General features: G+C 42.2%; 1 protein-coding gene across 7 annotated transcripts in view; it reads right to left on the reverse strand.

Annotated features, from left to right (window-relative positions):
• The window catches only part of SYN2 (synapsin II), a 434,891-nt gene that overhangs the window by 157,417 nt on the left and 257,499 nt on the right, over positions 1-19,975 (reverse strand). For all 7 annotated transcript variants that reach the window (XM_073352278.2, XM_073352279.2, XM_073352281.2 and 4 more), the window contains exon 5: positions 1,678-1,767. In XM_073352278.2, coding sequence (XP_073208379.1) covers positions 1,678-1,767 — 90 coding nt within the window. The remainder of the gene's footprint in view (positions 1-1,677; positions 1,768-19,975) is intronic.

Here is a 19,975-nt window from a genome sequence, read left to right on the forward strand (position 1 = left end):
TACTTTTTGATGTCTTCAGAAAGAACCAAGGTTTTCCCACAGCCCACCCACAGAACTCCAGGTGTCACCTTTGGACCTACCCAGGTGTTTGCAGGATGCTGGATGGATAGTCCTGACTCCTTCACAGTGTCTTATTAAATGAGCTGTTGTGTAAAGCCTCCACCTTCACATGAGTAATTAACACATGGAGAGAGGTCTGATTTTGTGGGAGAGAGAATTAGGGAAAGGAATAAATCATCAGGTTGAAAACAGAATGTCTGCTAAATAAGACAAATAAACAGGTCAGCAGGCTAAGAAGACAGAATGTCTGAGCCAACTAAGATAAGAGGGAGAACACACAGGGAACTATTTACTATGAACTAGATACAAGGGACGAAAGAAATTAGGCATGTAGAGATGAGATAAAGAGGAAGGCGAAGCAAGGACAGTGCGTGAACAGTGGATGCTGCACAGGGCTTGGTTCCTGAAAAGTATCCAAGCTAATCCAAAAATGTGTGATGCAATGTATAGTAAATGCAATGAGATGTGTAATGTACATAAAGGGAGAAGGTTTGTGTGCAACTTTGAAGCTGTGATGTATCCTGTATCAATCAACTCAGTGTAGCAGTGCTGTATGCCAAACAAAGACACCTGAGTGACAAAGGCGGGAGTTGAACTGAGTTCTTGGGAAGCTGAATGGAAAGCGGTCTCAGAGGGAAACCCAACACATATGTGGGTCTTCATATGGAGGCAGAAAGCATCTGCTCCCCTCCCCCATAAAAGGGAGGGAGTGAAACTCACCTGCTCCTGCTGCCAGCTGACTGTGAACTGAGCTGCCTGAAGAGCTACCTACCCCAAAATTCCTGATGAGTTATCCAGGGAATTCCCAGTATTACCTAGCAACCATGCACTAGGGATTATGACATTTGTCCTCCTTAATGTGGTTGCTTAGCTATTGAGACTACTGAATTGGGGATTATGGGGCCTCAGCAGGTTGTTTAACAGATAGGAAACTGGCATTAGGAACAGGATTGTTATTTGCACCTAGTGCCATGTGATGTGTGTGGCTGGCTAGGAACCTTCAACCCCCAGAAATTCATGGATTAATAGAAGTAGTAGCCTTTACTTGGCGATTCCCCAAAGACGTCGCTTGAGGAAGCAGCCTCATGGGGCCTCTGAGACACCCCAGATTTGTGGAACCATTGGAGAATTGCATCAAAAGGTACGTAGTATGTGGGAGCCCTGGGTGAGGTATGAGCATTTGTTGAGTGAGCAGAAAATCTGGGAATTGTGAACAGCATCAGCTTAGGTGCATAAAGGTAAGAGTTACTGATTTTAGATGGGTTTGCCGTTCCATGCAAACATTTCACACAGCCTTACTCACCACCAATAAAGATAATAAGTATTCTGGGATGCATCACACAGGACTAGACTGGCAACACTTCCATGAAGTAGTCCCTGCACTTTAGCATTTATATTCTTTTGTTTGTTAGAACCAGTTTGTCTGTCTCAAAGCTGAAGGCAGTAATCTTTCAATTACCACAGAGATGCTTTCAAGAGGTCGCCCAGTATTATGCCACTGGAAATTTCCAAAAGGACATTAAAAAAAATAGACAGTGAACGAAGGAATCATGGGTGATTATAACTCCAGTTCTGTCCATACAGTAATTGGCTTTTAATGTTACTGTTTGCACCTACCATTTCCTTGTGATTTGGGTAGAATGTTTGTTCAATTAGAGGGAACTTCTCCACACCCAGAGTTTTGGAGATGGACACCAGCTGGGCAAACTGTAAAAGAAAACAAAGAAAACAACAATGCTGAAGGACAAAAACCAAATTCTGCTGATATGACCTCCAAATTGTCATTCTGCATCTTAATTTGTACATTTCAAAAACTCAAGATCAAACACATAGATGTATGTTATGTTGCTTTAAATTCAGCCAGATTGTGGTTCTTTCTATATTCTAATGAAGTGCATATGTAACAGCTAATCATTCCATTGCATATATACAGATAACATACATTAGGCTAATGTCTTTAGATATCTTATACTTGACATATCTTATGTGTATTTTGTGATAACAATTATATAAGAAATGTTACATTTCTGTAGCACCTTCCATCTCAAAATCTTGAAGTACTTCACAATTATCTATTAAGCCTCCCAGAACCTTTGTGAAGTTAATAGGTCATTTTGCAAGAAGGGGAAACAGAGAGAGGCACTAAGTGATTTCCCAAGATTACACAGCTAGTCAGTAGGAGAGCAAAGAATAAAATTTTAATTTCCTAGCTCCTCGTCCTGTGTCTTAACCACAAGACCATCCTTTCAATACCTTTAGTTTAGAAAGATCCCAATTATTTAACAGAATATGTGTTATGTGTATTGTATGCAACAGTTTACCCAAAACAGAAATGCAGTCACCTCTTGGGTGGATTGCAGTAACAGTGCAAAGAAACACTATTCAGTAGTTTAGGACAGATAATGAAGAGGAATTCCATATTAAATATATACTACTCAGAAATATCTGTGGGCTGTATTATAAAAAACAAAATCAGTTGACATTACAGCTAAGCAAGTAAGGTTTCTAGGGAGCAAGAAGAGTTTGGCAGTCAGAAGATCCACTATGGTTTCAAGCCTCCAAAGCTTTTAGCATGTAGATGCCTATCATGTATTTAATTGTTAATATGCCAGCCTCAGACAGCACACTTTGCTGGTTAAAAAAAAAGGCGAATAACAAAAAAACTCTACCATAATGTAGTTTGATAAAATATCTTCTCTGTTAAAGCAGTTGTGACAAAGTTCCTCCTCTGCCTTGGTGGGTCCTGCGCTTATTGGCGGATTTGCTCACCTCAGAGATTCACAGCAGCGCTCAGTTTGGCCACTTTTGCTAGTGGCTCAAACCTGCCATCCACTCAGCTAATTTCATCACTGGCCAGCATGGGAAAAAGGAAGAAGAACAATTCCCACAGTCTCTGCTGGCCCACCTAGTGGGTCAGGGGACAGACCAGGGACCTTCCCCTCTGGTGTGACCCCCAGTCCAGTTCAACTCCTCCTGTATCCAACAGGGAGTTGGGGGAATGGCCCGCCCGCTACTCCAGGTTCCAGCCCAGGGCCCTGTGGATCACAGCTGTCTACAGTGTTTCTTGTGACAGCTATAACTCCCTGGGCTACTTCCCCATGGCCTCCTCCCAACACCTTCTTTATCCTCACCATAGGACCTTCCTCCTGATGTCTGATAACTCCTGTACTCCTCTGTCCTCCAGCAGTATGCCTTCTCACTCTCAGCTCCTTGCATGCACCTTACTAACTGAAGTGAGGTCCTTGTTAAAACCAGGTCCCCTGATTAGCCTGCCTGTCCTGATTGATTCTGGTAGCTTCTTAATTGGCTCCAGGTGACCTAATTAGCCTGCCTTAATTGGTTCCAGCAACTTCCTGATTGTATCTTACTCAGGGAAAAGGGACCTGCTTAATCTGGGGCTAATATATCTACCTTCTATCACTCTCCTGTAGCCATCTGGCCTGACCCTGTCACACAGTTTAGAACTCAGGTCATACTGAAAACTGTAGAAGGGAAATGAGGCTGATGAAAGCTTTGTGTTGGATTTACAACTGGCACAGAGGATTTGATTAATTTAATGGTGTTTATTTAGCTCTTGTTTTTCAGAAACACATGTTTAACTTTATAAGACCCATAGAAAATGCCTTTACATTGAGTAGCTTTCAGCAAAAGATGAATAAATGCGAACTAGTTGGATGTATGCAGCGTTGCTGTAGCTGTGTCAGTCCCAGGATATTAGAAAGATAAGGTGTTTGAGGTAATATTTTTTATTGGACCGTCTTCTGTTGGTGAGAGAGACAAGCTTTCGAGCTACACAGATGTGAAGCAGAGCTGTGTGTGAGCTCAAAAGTTTGTCTCTCTCACCAGGTTGGTCCAATAAAAGATATTACCTCATGCACCTTGTCCAACTAGTTGGATAGCATATAATACAAAGTTATAACCAAGGGAAAGGAAATGTTATGCAGAGTACCAAAATAGAGAGGCTTATGGGTAGGATTCCTGAGAGTTTATTATTTATCCCAGTCTCAGGTTAAGGAACATTGGAGCCTCATGCACTAAGGAAATTGGGGGCTTCCCACTTTCCTTGAAGCACTCCTGTCCCATACATAGCTCACCCCACATAGACCCCAGAATGTCCCTCTCTCCCCCAAACACCCACACCCTCAAGTGCCCCTCCCACTCCATTCCATACACATCCTGAATGCCCCTCCCACTCCACATATATCCCAACTATCTGCCACCAGCCTCCATTTACCCTGACAGCCGCCCTGACAAACATGCTGCTTGCCACAACCCCCAACATCTTAGGCCCACTGACACAGGTGCCCTACCCCACTCCCCCAACATTCCCCACTGGCTTCCAACCCCGCAGACTACCAATCACTCCCCACTCACTCCATAGCCCACCAAGAACTCACCCCCAGGACAAGAGGGGTGACCAAGCCAAATGTGAGTGTATGGCATTGCAATCTGGAGCAAGGAGAGGGTCAGAGCACCACTCAATTTTGTTTTTTTTCCCCCCAATTGTTGGGGGGCCCTGTACAAGTGCACTGAGGACTAATTGCTTAAACTGGGCCAGGTTTATTCCGATTCCAAACAAAAAACACTGGAAGCCCCTGTATTTGAAATCACAAACAAATTCTACCTATCAAGCACATGACTCTTGCTATGCTACCTGCTGTTTCAGAATATACAGAAAACATAGTGCTCCCATATTAAAAACCATTTATTTAAACCGATTTGTTTAAATAAAACCTTCTCAATAAGCCATGATCTGTTTATTGTATTTCACTATGGTGGTTAGCAAACAGTGAAACAATCAAATATCTAAAGAAAATGGAGAATCTGCACCATGTGTTTTAAGTAATTAAATATATTATTTAATTTTATTATTATTTAGTATTTACGTAATTAAATATAATTGGAATTCAAGATGAACGCGAGAAGTGAATTTAGAGACAAATAAGTCTGATGTATATAATGCTCCATACTCAACGTTGAAAGAAAGTGCAGTACAGAAAACATTTCTTCTCAGCAAGAGCAATGTTGGTCTAAGTCTCTACATCAAACAAAATGAGGACTAAAAACAGGATACAGGAGAGAGAAATGCCTAAACCAAACTCTCAGATCTATCTCTAAATATTGCTTTACTCCATTTCTCTTTGCAAAACTTTCCATCTCAAATTATATCATACTTTTGTTTTCAGAATACCCCTGATGTTATGGTGTGATTACATTTTGTTAAGTATTTTAAAGTTAAGAAAATCTGGGGAAGAGGAGCTAGATATTGTGCATAAATTAAAGTCATAACACTTTTTTTTTAAAAAGTGGCAATGTAACAATTTTTGGATATATGTAATTTTTAATTTTTTTTTGTACCATTAAAGGACCTATTCAAACTCAAACAAAATCAGGCCTGAGGATGTTCACAAATGCAAATCCAGAGGTGCATTCAAAGTTTATAAACAGACCTTATCTTTGCGTTGTATAGGTTTTTTTTTTGGTTTTTTTTTTTGGCTCCAAACCTGCAAAAACACAAGGAATATGCTTAACTGCAAGCATTGGAGTAGCCTCCATGGTTTCAAAGACACAGACTCATACTGGTCACAGTGCAGATGTGCACAATACAAGTGGCAGCTCCAGAAGGCATTGTGACTCAAGGTAGAACAGTGCCCCCTGGAGAATTCTGCTGCACCTAGGCAGTGTGGCTCTTGTACCACTGTTCAAAATGGTGCAGCACATGCTCCCACATTGGCTCTACGTCTCCCTGCCTGTTATGAGTAGGTTAGGATTTAAAAGTGTGCTGTCAGATCATGGTAGCTAGTTTGATCTCACTAACACCTTCTAAAATTTAACTCAAACAAGGCCTACTCACATCTTTAAGTCATAGTCAAAATAAGGCTAACCTACTGTATTAGGCTAACTTTCATCCTTGTGCAAGGGCAAGATGGTTGTCTAGTGCATTCTTAATTGTCTAGACTACTTTTAAATGTCTTCAGTGACAGGACTTACATGACATGCAAGACATAAGTAGACATATGTTATTTAAATAAAAAATAAAGTTAAGTATTATATAAGGATGCCAAAAACACTGGGGTATTTTAACCATTATCTTTTTAAAAAAATAAATCCATAGGGCTTCACATTTCACCAGGAGAATTTTCAACTTCTTATAAAAGAAAGAAGTTCACGTTCTTTTGGTTCTAATTTTAGTTAGTTGAGTTTCCTCTTCATTTTTAAAGACTGTGTCTTTGTCCTTTTCAGCTGTGACAGGGATGAAAAAGATTCACAATTAAATATATTTACGGCTTTCAAGGTTTTCTTAAAAAAATTCTTGTGGCTTTAGAACATTTTTTGTAATGTCTCTTCCATTTTGCCTATAGATGTTTCTCTCTGAGAGAGAGCAGTGGATGGCCAGCTGCACTACTTCTCCAACAATGCATCACACAGAAAATAGGAAGTATTTAGCCAGAGAGATCTTTGATTTAATATAAAAGACTTATGGGTTTTTGTTACAAAGTGAATGGGACACTGTAAATTTGACTGCACATACTGTACTGCAGGCAGATGGCTAACAGTTATAGAATTCACTTTGTGTTAGCATCACAATTAAAGGGTTGGGTAATGACCTTGCTTACTATTTGCATTCTATTAGAGTGCACTTAATTACAGGTATGTACCAGTGAAAGACTAAAAGTAATGCTGAAACTGCAGAGTGTGGGTTTTTGTTTTTCTTTTTTTGGGGGGGAAGGGGGAACGGGGGTAATTTAACTGTGATATTGAAGTGAGTTACTCCAGAATGGCTATCTCTAATGATTAGAAGTTTATAGTCCTAGCATCTTGGTGGAACTATATATTATTGTGTACTTCAAAGATAAATTTCTTCCTGTGTTCTTAAAATAAAGACTTATATGTAGTAAACTTGCTAGTGTGTATCTGTACCATTGTTCTCTGCTGGAAAGAATCAGAACTCCTGAACTGTGCATGATTAATTCTATAACTCTAACAACTAGCAGAGATTTTCCTTTATTTCAGTTAATAGAGACCTGTACTTTTTGAGCAGGAGGATCTAAGTTTTGCCCCTACTGCTGCTTTGAGATTCCAACTGCCACAGAATACAGCATCGTGGTAACCATGAACTCCTAGATGGTCACACATATAAAGATAGTTTGTACTATGTTTGTTCTTCTCCACTCCTCTGGGACCTCACTCATCCTTCGTGAGTTCTTGAAGATAACTGTTAACAGTTCCGAGATTGCTTTAGCTAGTTCCTTAAGTACCCTAGGATGAACTTCATGAGGCCCTGCATACATATAACTTATCTAAATATTCTTTAACCTGTTCTTACTCTATTTTGACTTGCTTTCCTCACCCTTGTTAATATTGTGTTGAGTACCTGGTCACCATTAACCCTTTTAACTATGCCAAAATTAACTAAGCCAAAATAGTCATTAAACACCCCCAGCCTTCTTGATGTAATCAGTTATTAACCCTCTTTCCCCACTAAATAGAGGACCTGCACTTACCTTTGTCTTTCTCTTGCTCATAACATATTTAAAGAACCTCTTCTTATTGCCTTGGATGTCCCTTGCTTGGTGTACCTCATTTTGTTCCTTTCTGATTTTGTCCCTACATGCTTGTGCTCTTCTTTTGTACTCCTCCTTAGTTATTTGTCCATGTTTCTACTTTTTCTAGGTCATTAAAGATCTCCCGATGGAGCCATACTGGACTCTTAACATTCTTCCTATCTTTCCTTCTTATTGGAATAGTTTGCAGTTGGACCTTTAAATATTAACTCCATGAGAAAGTGCCAGCTCTCCTGAACTCCTCTTTCCCTTATATGTCTACACTACGGAATAAGGTCGAATTTATAGAAGTCGGTTTTTTAGAAATCGGTTTTATATATTCGAGTGTGTGTGTGTCCCCACAGAAAATGCTCTAAGTGCATTAAGTGCATTAACTCGGCAGAGTGCTTCCACAGTACCAAGGCTAGAGTCGATTTCCGGAGCGTTGCACTGTGGATAGCTATCCCACAGTTCCCGCAGTCTCCGCTGCCCATTGGAATTCTGGGTTGAGATCCCAATGCCTGATGGGGCTAAAACATTGTCGCGGGTGGTTCTGGGTACATATCATCAGGCCCCCATTCCCTCCCTCCCTCCCTCCATGAAAGCAAGGGCAGACAATCGTTTTGTGCCTTTTTTCCTGAGTTACCTGTGCAGATGCCATGCCATGGCAAGCATGGAACCCGCTCAGGTAACCGTCACCATATGTCTCCTGGGTGCTGGCAGACGCAGTATGGCATTGCTACACAGTAGCAGCAACCCATTGCCTTCTGGCAGCAGACGGTGCAGTACGACTGGTAGCCGTTCTCGTCGTGTCCGAGGTGCTCCTGGCCACGTCGGCTGGGAGCACCTGGGCAGACATGGGCGCAGGGACTAAATTTGGAGTGACTTGACCAGGTCATTCTCTTTAGTCCTGCAGTCAGTCCTATTGAACCGTCTTATGGTGAGCAGGCAGGCAATACGGATTGCTAGCAGTCGTACTGTACCATCTTCTGCCGGGCAGGCAAGAGATGAGGATGGCTAGCAGTCCTACTGCACCATCTTCTGCTGAGCAGCCATGAGATGTGGATGGTATGCAGTCCTTCTGCACCGTCTGCTGCCAGCCAAAGATGTAAAAGATAGATGGAGTGGATCAAAACAAGAAATAGACCAGATTTGTTTTTTACTCATTTGCCTCCTCCCCTGTCTAGGGGACTCATTCCTCTAGGTCACACTGCAGTCACTCACAGAGAAGGTGCAGCGAGGTAAATCTAGCCATGTATCAATCAGAGGCCAGGCTAACCTCCTTGTTCCAAAAAGAACAATAACTTAGGTGCACCATTTCTTATTGGAACCCTCCATGAAGTCCTGCCTGAAATATTCCTTGTTGTAAAGCCACCCCCTTTGTTGATTTTAGCTCCCTGAAGCCAACCCTGTAAGCCATGTCGTCAGCCGCCCCTCCCTCCGTCACAGCAATGGCAGACAATCGTTCCGCGCCTTTTTTCTGTGAGGACGCCATACCAAGGCAAGCATGGAGGCCGCTCAGCTCACTTTGGCAATTAGGAGCACATTAAACACTACATGCATTATCCAGCAGTATATGCAGCACCAGAACCTGGCAAAGCGATACCGGGCGAGGAGGCGACGTCAGCGCGGTCACGTGAGTGATCAGGACATGGACACAGATTTCTCTGAAAGCATGGGCCCTGCCAATGCATGCATCATGGTGCTAATGGGCCAGGTTCATGCTGTGGAACGCCGATTCTGGGCTCGGGAAACAAGCACAGACTGGTGGGACCGCATAGTGTTGCAGGTCTGGGACGATTCCCAGTGGCTGCGAAATTTTCGCATGCGTAAGGGCACTTTCATGGAACTTTGTGACTTGCTTTCCTCTGCCCTGAGGCACATAAATACCAAGATGAGAGCAGCCCTCACAGTTGAGAAGCGAGTGGCAATAGCCCTGTGGAAGCTTGCAACGCCAGACAGCTACCGGTCAGTCAGGAATCAATTTGGAGTGGGCAAATCTACTGTTGGGGCTGCTGTGATGCAAGTAGCCCACGCAATCAAAGATCTGCTGATATCAAGGGTAGTGACCCTGGGAAATGTGCAGGTCATAGTGGATGGCTTTGCTGCAATGGGATTCCCTAACTGTGGTGGGGCTATAGACGGAACCCATATCCCTATCTTGGCACCGGAGCACCAAGCCGCCGAGTACATAAACCGCAAGGGGTACTTTTCAATAGTGCTGCAAGCTCTGGTGGATCACAAGGGACGTTTCACCAACATCAACGTGGGATGGCAGGGAAAGGTACATGACGCTCGCATCTTCAGGAACTCTGGTCTGTTTCAAAAGCTGCAGGAAGAGACTTTATTCCCAGACCAGAAAATAACTGTTGGGGATGTTGAAATGCCTATAGTTATCCTTGGGGACCCAGCCTAACCCTTAATGCCATGGCTCATGAAGCCGTACACAGGCAGCCTGGACAGTAGTCAGGAGCTGTTCAACTACAGGCTGAGTAAGTGCAGAATGGTGGTAGAATGTGCATTTGGATGTTTAAAGGCGCGCTGGCGCAGTTTACTGACTCGCTTAGACCTCAGTGAAACCAATATTCCCACTGTTATTACTGCTTGCTGTGTGCTCCACAATATCTGTGAGAGTAAGGGGGAGACGTTTATGGCGGGGTGGGAGGTTGAGGCAAATCGCCTGGCTGCTGGTTACGCGCAGCCAGACACCAGGGCGGTTAGAAGAGCACAGGAGGGCGCGGTACGCATCAGAGAAGCTTTGAAAACCAGTTTCATGACTGGCCAGGCTACGGTGTGAAAGTTCTGTTTGTTTCTCCTTGATGAAACCCCCCACCCATTGGTTCACTCTACTTCCCTGTAAGCAAACCACCCTCCCCTCCTCCCTTCAATCACCGCTTGCAGAGGCAATAAAGTCATTGTTGCTTCACATTCATGCATTCTTTATTCATTCATCACACAAATAGGGGGATGACTACCAAGGTAGCCCAGGAGGGGTGGTGGAGGAGGGAAGGAAAATGCCACACAGCACTTTAAGCACAGCACTTTAAAAATTTACAACTTTAAAATATATTGAATGCCAGCCTTCTTTTTTTTGGGCAATCCTCTGTGGCGGAGTGGCTGGTTGGCCGGTGGCCCCCCCACCGCGTTCTTGGGCATTTGGGTGTGGAGGCTATGGAACTTGGGGAGGAGGGCGGTTGGTTACACAGGGGCTGTAGTGGCAATCTGTGCTCCAGCTGCCTTTGCTGCAGCTCAACCATACACTGGAGCATACTGGTTTGGTCCTCCAGCAGCCTCAGCATTGAATCCTGCCTCCTCTTATCACGCTGCCGCCACATTTGAGCTTCAGCACTGTCTTCAGCCCACCACTTACTCTCTTTAGCCCGCCACTTACTCTCTTCAGCCCGCCACCTCTCCTCCCGGTCATTTTGTGCTTTCCTGCACTCTGACATTATTTGCCTCCACGCATTCGTCCGTGCTCTGTCAGTGTGGGAGGACAGCATGAGCTCGGAGAACATTTCATCTCGAGTGCTTTTTTTTTTCTTTCTAAGCTTCACTAGCCTCTGGGAAGAAGAAGATCCTGTGATCATTGAAACACATGCAGCTGGTGGAGAAAAAAAAAAGGGACAGCGGTATTTAAAAAGACACATTTTATAAAACAGTGGCTACACTCTTTCAGGGTAAACCTTGCTGTTAACATTACATACATAGCACATGTGCTTTCGTTACACGGTCGCATTTTGCCTCCCCCCACCGCGTGGCTACCCCCTCAACCTCCCAACCCTCCCAGTGGCTAACAGCGGGGAACATTTCTGTTTAGCCACAGGCAAACAGCCCAACAAGAATGGGCTCCTCTGAGTGTCCCCTGAAGAAAAGCACTCTATTTCAACCAGGTGACCATGAATTATATCTCACTCTCCTGAGGATAACACAGAGAGATAAAGAACGGATGTTGTTTGAACGCCAGCAAACATACACTGCAATGCTTTGTTGTACAATGATTCCCGAGTACGTGTTACTGGCCTGGAGTGGTAAAGTGTCCTACCATGAAGGACGCAATAAGGCTGCCCTCCACAGAAATCTTTTGCAAAGGCTTTGGGAGTACATCCAGGAGAGCCGTGAATGCCAGGGCAAAGTAATCCTTTCACATGCTTGCTTTTAAACCATGTATAGTATTTTAAAAGGTACACTCACCGGAGGTCCCTTCTCCGCTTGCTGGGTCCTGGAGGCCGCCTTGGGTGGGTTCGGGGGGGTACTGGCTCCAGGTCCAGGGGGAGAAACAGTTCCTGGCTGTCGGGAAAACCGGTTTCTCCGCTTGCTTGCTGTGAGCTATCTACAACCTCCTCCTCCTCATCATCATCTTCTTCGTCCCCAAAACCTGCTTCCGTATTGCCTCCATCTCCATTGAAGGAGTCAAACAACACGGCTGGGGTAGTGGTGGCTGAACCCCCTAAAATGGCATGCAGCTCATCATAGAAGCGGCATGTTTGGGGCTCTGACCCGGAGCAGCAGGTCGCCTCTCTGGTTTTCTGGTAGGCTTGCTTCAGCTCCTTCAGTTTCACGCGGCACTGCTTCGGGTCCCTGTTATGGCCTCTGTCCTTCATGCCCTGGGAGATTTTGACAAAGGTTTTGGCATTTCGAAAACTGGAACGGAGTTCTGATAGCATGGATTCCTCTCCCCATACAGCAATCAGATCCCGTACCTCCCGTTCGGTCCATGCTGGAGCTCTTTTGCGATTCTGGGACTCCATCATGGTCACCTCTGCTGATGAGCTCTGCTTGGTCACCTGCAGCTTGCCACGCTGGCCAAACAGGAAATGAGATTCAAAAGTTCGCGGTTCTTTTCCTGTCTACCTGGCCAGTGCATCTGAGTTGAGAGTGCTGTCCAGAGCGGTCACAATGGAGCACTCTGGGATAGCTCCCGGAGGCCAATACTGTCAAATTGTGTCCACAGTACCCCAAATTCGAGCCGGCAAGGCCGATTTAAGCGCTAATCCACTTGTCGGGGTGGAGTAAGGAAATCGATTTTAAGAGCCCTTTAAGTCGAAATAAAGGGCTTCATCGTATGGACGGGTGCAGGTTTACATCTATTTAATGCTGCTAAATTCGACCTAAAGTCCTAGTGTAGACCAGGGCTTAGATTTTCCTCCCATCGGACCTTACCTACCAGTTCTCTGAGTTTGTCGAAGTCTGTTTTTTGAAGTCCATTGTCCTTATTTTGCTGCTCTCACTTCCACTTTTCCTTAGAAGCATGAAATGTATAATTCATGATCACTTTCACCCAAACTGCCTTCCACCTTCATATTCACTACCAATTCCTCTCTTTTGGTAAGAATCAAGTCTAAAATGGCTGTCCCCCAGGAATGTCCTCCACTTTCAGAAACAAAAAGTTGCTCCTAATACATTCCAAAAACTTATTGGAAATTTTGTGTTTTGCCATATTACTTTCCCAACAGATGTGTGGGTAGTTCAAGTCCCACCTTACTACCAGATCTTGTGTTTTGGATATGCCAAATATCTCATGCACCTCCTCTTCATGATTTGATGATCTCTTGTAGACGTTTACCATGATGTCACCCCTATTTTCTACCCCATTTATCTTCACCCAGAGACTTTCAACTGGTCTGCCTCTCACACTCTTCTGACTTCAAAACAAGTATATATATTCCCGATATATAATACACCTCTTCCTCCCTTTTTATCCTGCCTGTCCTTCCTGAACAAGCTATAACCCTCTGTACCAATATTCCAATCATGAGATTTGTCCCTCTAAGTCTTTGTGACACCAATTAAGTAACAATTTACTAATTTAATGTACTAATACTTCCAGTTCTTCCTGTTTATTCTCCATATTCCTTGCATTTGTGTACAGACATCTAAGATGTTGAGTGGATTTAGGGACAGGCCCTATGGCCTTTTCAAAGGGAAGGAAGGTAAAATCCTCACATGATGTATGGGGATCTCTGTGATGTGATTTATCATGGGAGATGGCTTTACTTAGGCTGAGACCTTTTCACTAAGTGTGGATTCTGTGATTTGTAATGTTTATTCTTTCAATTTCTGTTGTGTGCAGCATGTGTTATTCTTGTTATGCTCTGCATGACACTGACTCTCTATTGTGATCAGCCTATGTTACTCCTGTTATGCTTTAGTCAACATACTTTTCCAAAGGCCAAGTCTGCACACTGTTGATTTGTTATCTGATACAGAATGCAAGGACAGACAGAGAAGGCAATTTATTTCCATGCTACAGTTTACACAGTGTTGGCTGTATCTTACATATTTATTCTGATCATTATTTCTGGGCATGATAGACAGCTTGATAAAAGGAAACAAATTTTCGAAGTTAATGCAAACTTTGACATAACAGCTTAAGAATTAAACAGTGCTTTCCAAATCAGTTTGGCTGCATTAAGGACATATAGAAAAGATGTGAAGCTGACAGAAGAACTTGATGTCCATCCAATATTTCCCACTGTTATAGTGCAAGGCCAAAGACAACACAATGTGATTATCAATGTGAAGACAAACCTTTTAAGGACCCGGAAGCATGGTTAGAGTGAGTATTCTATATCTTAGATAGCTGACATGATATCTGTCACATCAGAGTGACACAAATGAATAATCACACAGAACACTTCAATTTCTCTAGGAAACAAGAAACACTTTTATTGAGGAACTGGGGAGCTCTAGCTTACATTTTACCACGTATTTACAGAGCAGTTAGAAACCAACAGTTGAAGATGACAAGAGCAGGTAGAGAATCAGAGTCAAAGAGAAAAAAAATCTTCCTCATGGCTTGGAATGCAAAGGGAAACACTTGGACAGGTGAAAGTAAGTGATCTTATGCTCTAATAAATTTTTTAGTCTCTAAGGTGCCACAAGTACTCCTGTTCTTTTTGCGGATACAGACTAACACAGCAGAAAGGAAGGAAGGAAGGAAGGAAGGAAAGAAGGAAAGAAAGAAAGAGTTATAACCCAGTCTCTAGATTAGAACCACCAGAAAGATGGTTAGAGAGAGAAAGATAAGCCTAGTAAAGTAGAATCAGAATATCAGCAAAATTCCAATCCCGACAAGAAGCCTTCCAGAGTCTGTTATTTTATAATTCGCAAGATACTGAGGGGAATTCAATGAACACAGCTTAATGAAACTGCACCATTATGGACCAAAGTACCCCATCTGATAGCAATGAACACTTTTATTTAGCCAAGACTAGTGGATGAGTAAACTTTACTTGTTACCGTGGGAATATCCAGTTCCTATTTCTAATGTTTGCATTCCCTTTACTAACCAACACCCAAATTCAGAAAAGTGCTTGAGTGCACATTTAAGTACATCCTTATTCAGGAAAGCACTGAGGTATATGCTTAACTTCAGTGGAACTTAAGCACATGCTTAAGCGCTTTCCTAAGCGGGAATGCTTTTGAAGCCAGGACCCAATATAGTAAAAAGGGATACAGTATGTCTCAAATGCTTTTGCTTTCTTCACACATTGCAAAGATATAAAAACATTTTGCTCTAACACAAATGTTAATTCAATAAAAGGTGGTAATAAGAGTGCACATGGCTTGAGAGGAAATTCAAATCCTGATTCTGCCAACTGCTCCATGCAGCCATACTCCTGCCACAATGTGGAGCCCCTTTTTAGTCAATGGAAGCAGGAGTCTGCCTGTATGAAGCTATTTCTAGGATCACTTAAGACTGAGGAAGTTCAACTATATGAAGGAATTGCTCATTTTACGCCCATCTAAAGATATAATTATACAATGTTTATTTATTGCAATTTACTTAAAATGCACATGACGCCCATGTCTAGGTACATGTACAAAGAATAAATTTGAGTCAATAAAATCTATTGTCTCAACTCATATATGTAATACTTCAGTGAGGGACTTACGGCACAGATTATTTTTTGATACTGAATTTGCAAATGCAAGCAAAGTCAAAGTCTGTCCTTAACTTGCAGGGATCTGAAACCGACAGGCAATGTCGGTTTAGTACCTACAGCACGTTGTAAACTGCAACACTATCCTAGGGAATAATAGATAAAAGCTAGGGAATAATAGATAAAAGCAACAAGTGGATGCCAATCATAGCTTGACAGTTCCAGGCTTTTATAGTTGTATGTCTCAGCCTTAGCATTATTTGAATACAGTGATTTTCTTTGTTTTGTTTTTTGTAGGAGCTAATTTTAAAAGTTTGCATACATTTTCTGCCACTGGAATGGCTGAATACAACGGAAGCTGCAGATGGATGTGAGAGTTCCCATTGCTGTTCCACAGTGCAGAGAAGAATGAAGCAGAGACTGACAACTACTTGCTACAAAAACCAACATGACAGGAAAAGACTGAGGCTCTAATTTGCATTGAATGATTCTTATGATATTCAGTGGTTTCAAAGACTCCAACAAGAAAACTAGGTACATAGTGTGCTGCCTTCAGCTTCAAGAGACAGTAATCATGACATAGATAATGCTTTAGCACAATAATATTGTGTTTCAAGTCTACAGAGCCAAAGAACCTAAATCCTCTGTCAAACAAAGGAAACAAAAGAGCGATCCGCTTCAGCACTAAAGTAAAATTAAAATAAAATAATGTGCAGACAGCAGCTGCATTTTCACAGTTTTAAGATCCCGAGTGTTTTCAGTGAGCCTCAAATGATACTAAATATTTCAGAGATATGAAACTGGTTGTAAAGAAGGATCACAATATCCAAACCAGTCTTATTTCCACTTTTGTTGCAACAGTAGGTTCAACTAGAACTATCAAAGTAAACAAAAGCACAGAGAAAAAATATTGTTATTTTGAATGTAACCATGCTCCTGGTTATGTATTTAAACCAATATTTAGAGAGAAATCCTACCAAAATGAAGGTCTAGTCACACTGGTTAATATTGTTTTAAGCAACAAAACCTAAAAAATTTTCACCTTCATATTGTTGAACTGTCCTTCTGGACAACTTTACACTAGGAAAACTGAAGCTGACAGTCAGGAATACATAATGCAAAAGGAAAAATAGCATACAATGGCCCCAGAAGTGAACTGGCAAAACACACACCAAAATCTGGGGCAAATACAGTGGAACCTGTTTATAGAAAAGCGAAACTGCGGGAAAATCCCAAATTTCTTCAGCACTTTTCATGACTCTAATAGCATCAATTCCTTAAGTCCTTGCTTAGCCAAAACCTGAGAGAAAAAGAGACGTGACACAAAGGAAAAAAGCAATTTAGCCTACAGGAAGGTGTGTGCAGCCAAGAGACCACGGATAGTTCACAACCCCATTACTAGCACCAATGCCTCATACCCCTACCCTAGAAGCAGGCAACATCTTTCACACATTTTACAAATAAGGTAACTTCAGAAGTTGCACTCCAGGCTAAACTGGAAATAGAATCTAGCTTTCTAATATTCCAGACCTAAGCAGTCTCACCCATTTTTCCACACTGCCTCTCAGAATGGAACGAATGTGCCAAATCTGTTTGCTTGGCCATATTTTCCGTAACCACTGCTCTAACCACTAGACAATATTACTCCCAGGGTCAAACACAGAACCCAGAAATTCTGATACCCAACATTCTGTTCTATTGCACAAGAAGTCTACCAGTTACTCTTTAGATCTAGCAGGAGTCGTCCTGGGTTATACATCTGAAAGATCCTAGAATTAAAATTAGCATATGATGATGTACATATTGCAATCACACAAGAGGGAAGATTTAAAGATGAAAGATAACCTTAATTCTGGTATTTCCACATTTTTGTTGCTTGATTTTATAATCTTAATTTTTTTAAACATCTTTTTGGTACGCGATAGCCATCTATAGGACTTTGTAATATAGCATACAGGTGCATTACTAGTGAACCACAGATTCTTTTATCTGTAGGTCACTGGTGTATGTTTAAGCCCAGCCCAGTAGGGATTCAAAACTGTTCCCATCTAAATGATGTTTCGTAACCTCCCTATATAAGATGAGTTTGGTAGGTCTTATTTTCAGCTCCTACAACACAAACCAGCCACCATGCTTTTCCCTAACTGGTAGATGGTACAAGAGGCCAAAAATTGCACTGGCCCTTGAACCTGAATATATCTTTTATCCCCTAGAGAAAGTTCCCCTGAGACCAGGGTACAGACATGCTGACAGGATAGCATGTGTGGGAAACTTGTCCTGCTGCTGCCCTATAGATAAAGAGAGGACTGCATTCCATAGGTCTGTAAATGTAACACCTTTCACCAGCACTAAATCTGCACAGCTCTTTTTAAAGAACAAATACATGGTTCTATGCAAATTTATTAGCCACCATGCAAATTAACACATTTTGATGGCACATCATCATATGTGGCTGCACAAACCTTGGCAGCTTTGCCACAATGTTGACAACCTTGGAATGCAGGGACATAAGTGCTTTACTGCGTGAGGAGAAGTAAGATGGAGCCTCTGGTTCCTGGTGTTGCTGGTGGTGAGTCAAGGGGAGCTGGTCTTGGTAAAGCTGCTCCCTAAAACATAACTAAATGGTCACCAAAACCCCCCCTGCTTTGCCAGGATTAATGTGCTTTCCCATTCTGGCTCCCTCCAGTCGGGACTCCCAGCTCCCCCACCAAGCAGATTATTCCTACCAGGATGGAAGGGGCAGTGGACATACAGAGCTCAGTGCTGAGTCAAGATCTTAGGCAATAAAACACCTGACTGCCCTGCCCTGAAATCGCTCTCAAATTTTAGTTGTGGAGCGCTTCAAGAGAGGCTCTTCTTTCTCAGGTTTGAGTGGAAGCCAGAATTAGGGTAGACATTTTCTACCCTGGCCCTTCTCTAATCAAGATTTGCTGGCATATATATATATATAGGTGCAACTGCCAGCCAGATTCTGGCTCATTGTTTCGAGTTCATGCACAATTCCTGTTTTTGTTAATGAGAACTGAGCACAGAATTCTCCATAAACAGCGATGGATACCTGGTAAAGGATTTATGTTTTATGGTTTTAGTCATAGGCCTGAAATAGCAATGAAAAGTCCATGATAAAAGCACATTTGCAAGAGAGTGTTTTAAAAATGCTCTTTTCCTCCATGCACATTCATTTTTTAGCGCTGTGCTTTATATCTTCCAATAGATACTGTGACACAAGATTGAAACTTATCTGTATGGTTGAGTTCTGCCTATTTAGCATAGCTTCAACAATGGAGGTCAGCAGGAAGCTGGAATGAACACAACTCAATTCTCTCCCTGCGGAGTGCCTCCAAGTTCCGTGCCAACCTGCTGCTTAGATTATCAGAGTACAGACTTTTCAATAGAAAAAGGCATGAGAGCTCAAACTTTTAATCGTGAGACATCCAGAAAGGGGAGACAGGGAGAGGGAAAGTACAGTAATATAACACACAGGAAATAAAAAGCACTTAAAATAGCCCATGAAAAGAGAGAAAGATGTGGAATTAGAGAGTGCTCAGCGGGAAGAGACATGAAAGCAGAGACAAGAAAATGCTCTGCAGAAAGGTGCAGGGCAAAATGCAACACGTGGAGACACAGAGTTAAGCAAGATGGCAATAAGAGCAATGAAGGAAAAAACATGTCAACAAACTTGTTAACAGGGTGCATGGCCACATACTTGCAAAGATGAGGACAGAAACACATGAGGTTTGCAAAATTTATCTGAGTTGTAAACATCTCTTTTAATGGAATACAATTATGGCAAAAGTAAAAGCCACAACCAGCACTTCCTTGGAAAATAAAGCACGTTTCATCAGCTAGGATTTCGGATTTCAGATTAATTACAAGGCTGAAAAGAAATAAGTTTTGCCCTAACAAAGTGTTCCTAGAAGCTTTCCTGACATTTAAGAAGGTTAGTAACAATAACTTCCTGCAAGGAAGCAAATGAAGCTGGACTGATCTTTACAGGTATTTTTGTACAAGCTTGATTCCCATCTAGGTCGCTAGACATATAATGCCAAGAGCTTTCAGTTTTCTGTTACCTTAAAAAATAATGTTGATATAGTTTGCATTCTGGGTTTTAATTCTGTCCTTTTCCAACTGTTGACCACTAGTGGTATCTTTTTTTCTAATTTAATATTTTGGTAAAGTAGATGGCAGGCAACATTATCACAACTCTCCTCATATTTTTGACTGTACCAAATGAATTTATATTAAATCTGATCTAGATCTATGCTCATAACTCAATTTATGTCAGTCTCAGACTCTTTTCCATTCTCTAACTGAACAATGTAACTAATGGCCATTAACAGGACTTTAGCCTGTGACATTTATTGTGCTCATTTCATTGTCTTGCAATATGACATCAGAGAATGCTTCTTACTTGTGGGCACAAACATTCACATTACTCAGTGGCCAAATACAGACAATTTAGAGGTTTGAGAGGATGTCACACTGCAT

The sequence above is a fragment of the Lepidochelys kempii genome, chromosome 7, assembly GCF_965140285.1.
Source record: "Lepidochelys kempii isolate rLepKem1 chromosome 7, rLepKem1.hap1, whole genome shotgun sequence".
Lineage (NCBI taxonomy): Eukaryota > Metazoa > Chordata > Testudines > Cheloniidae > Lepidochelys > Lepidochelys kempii.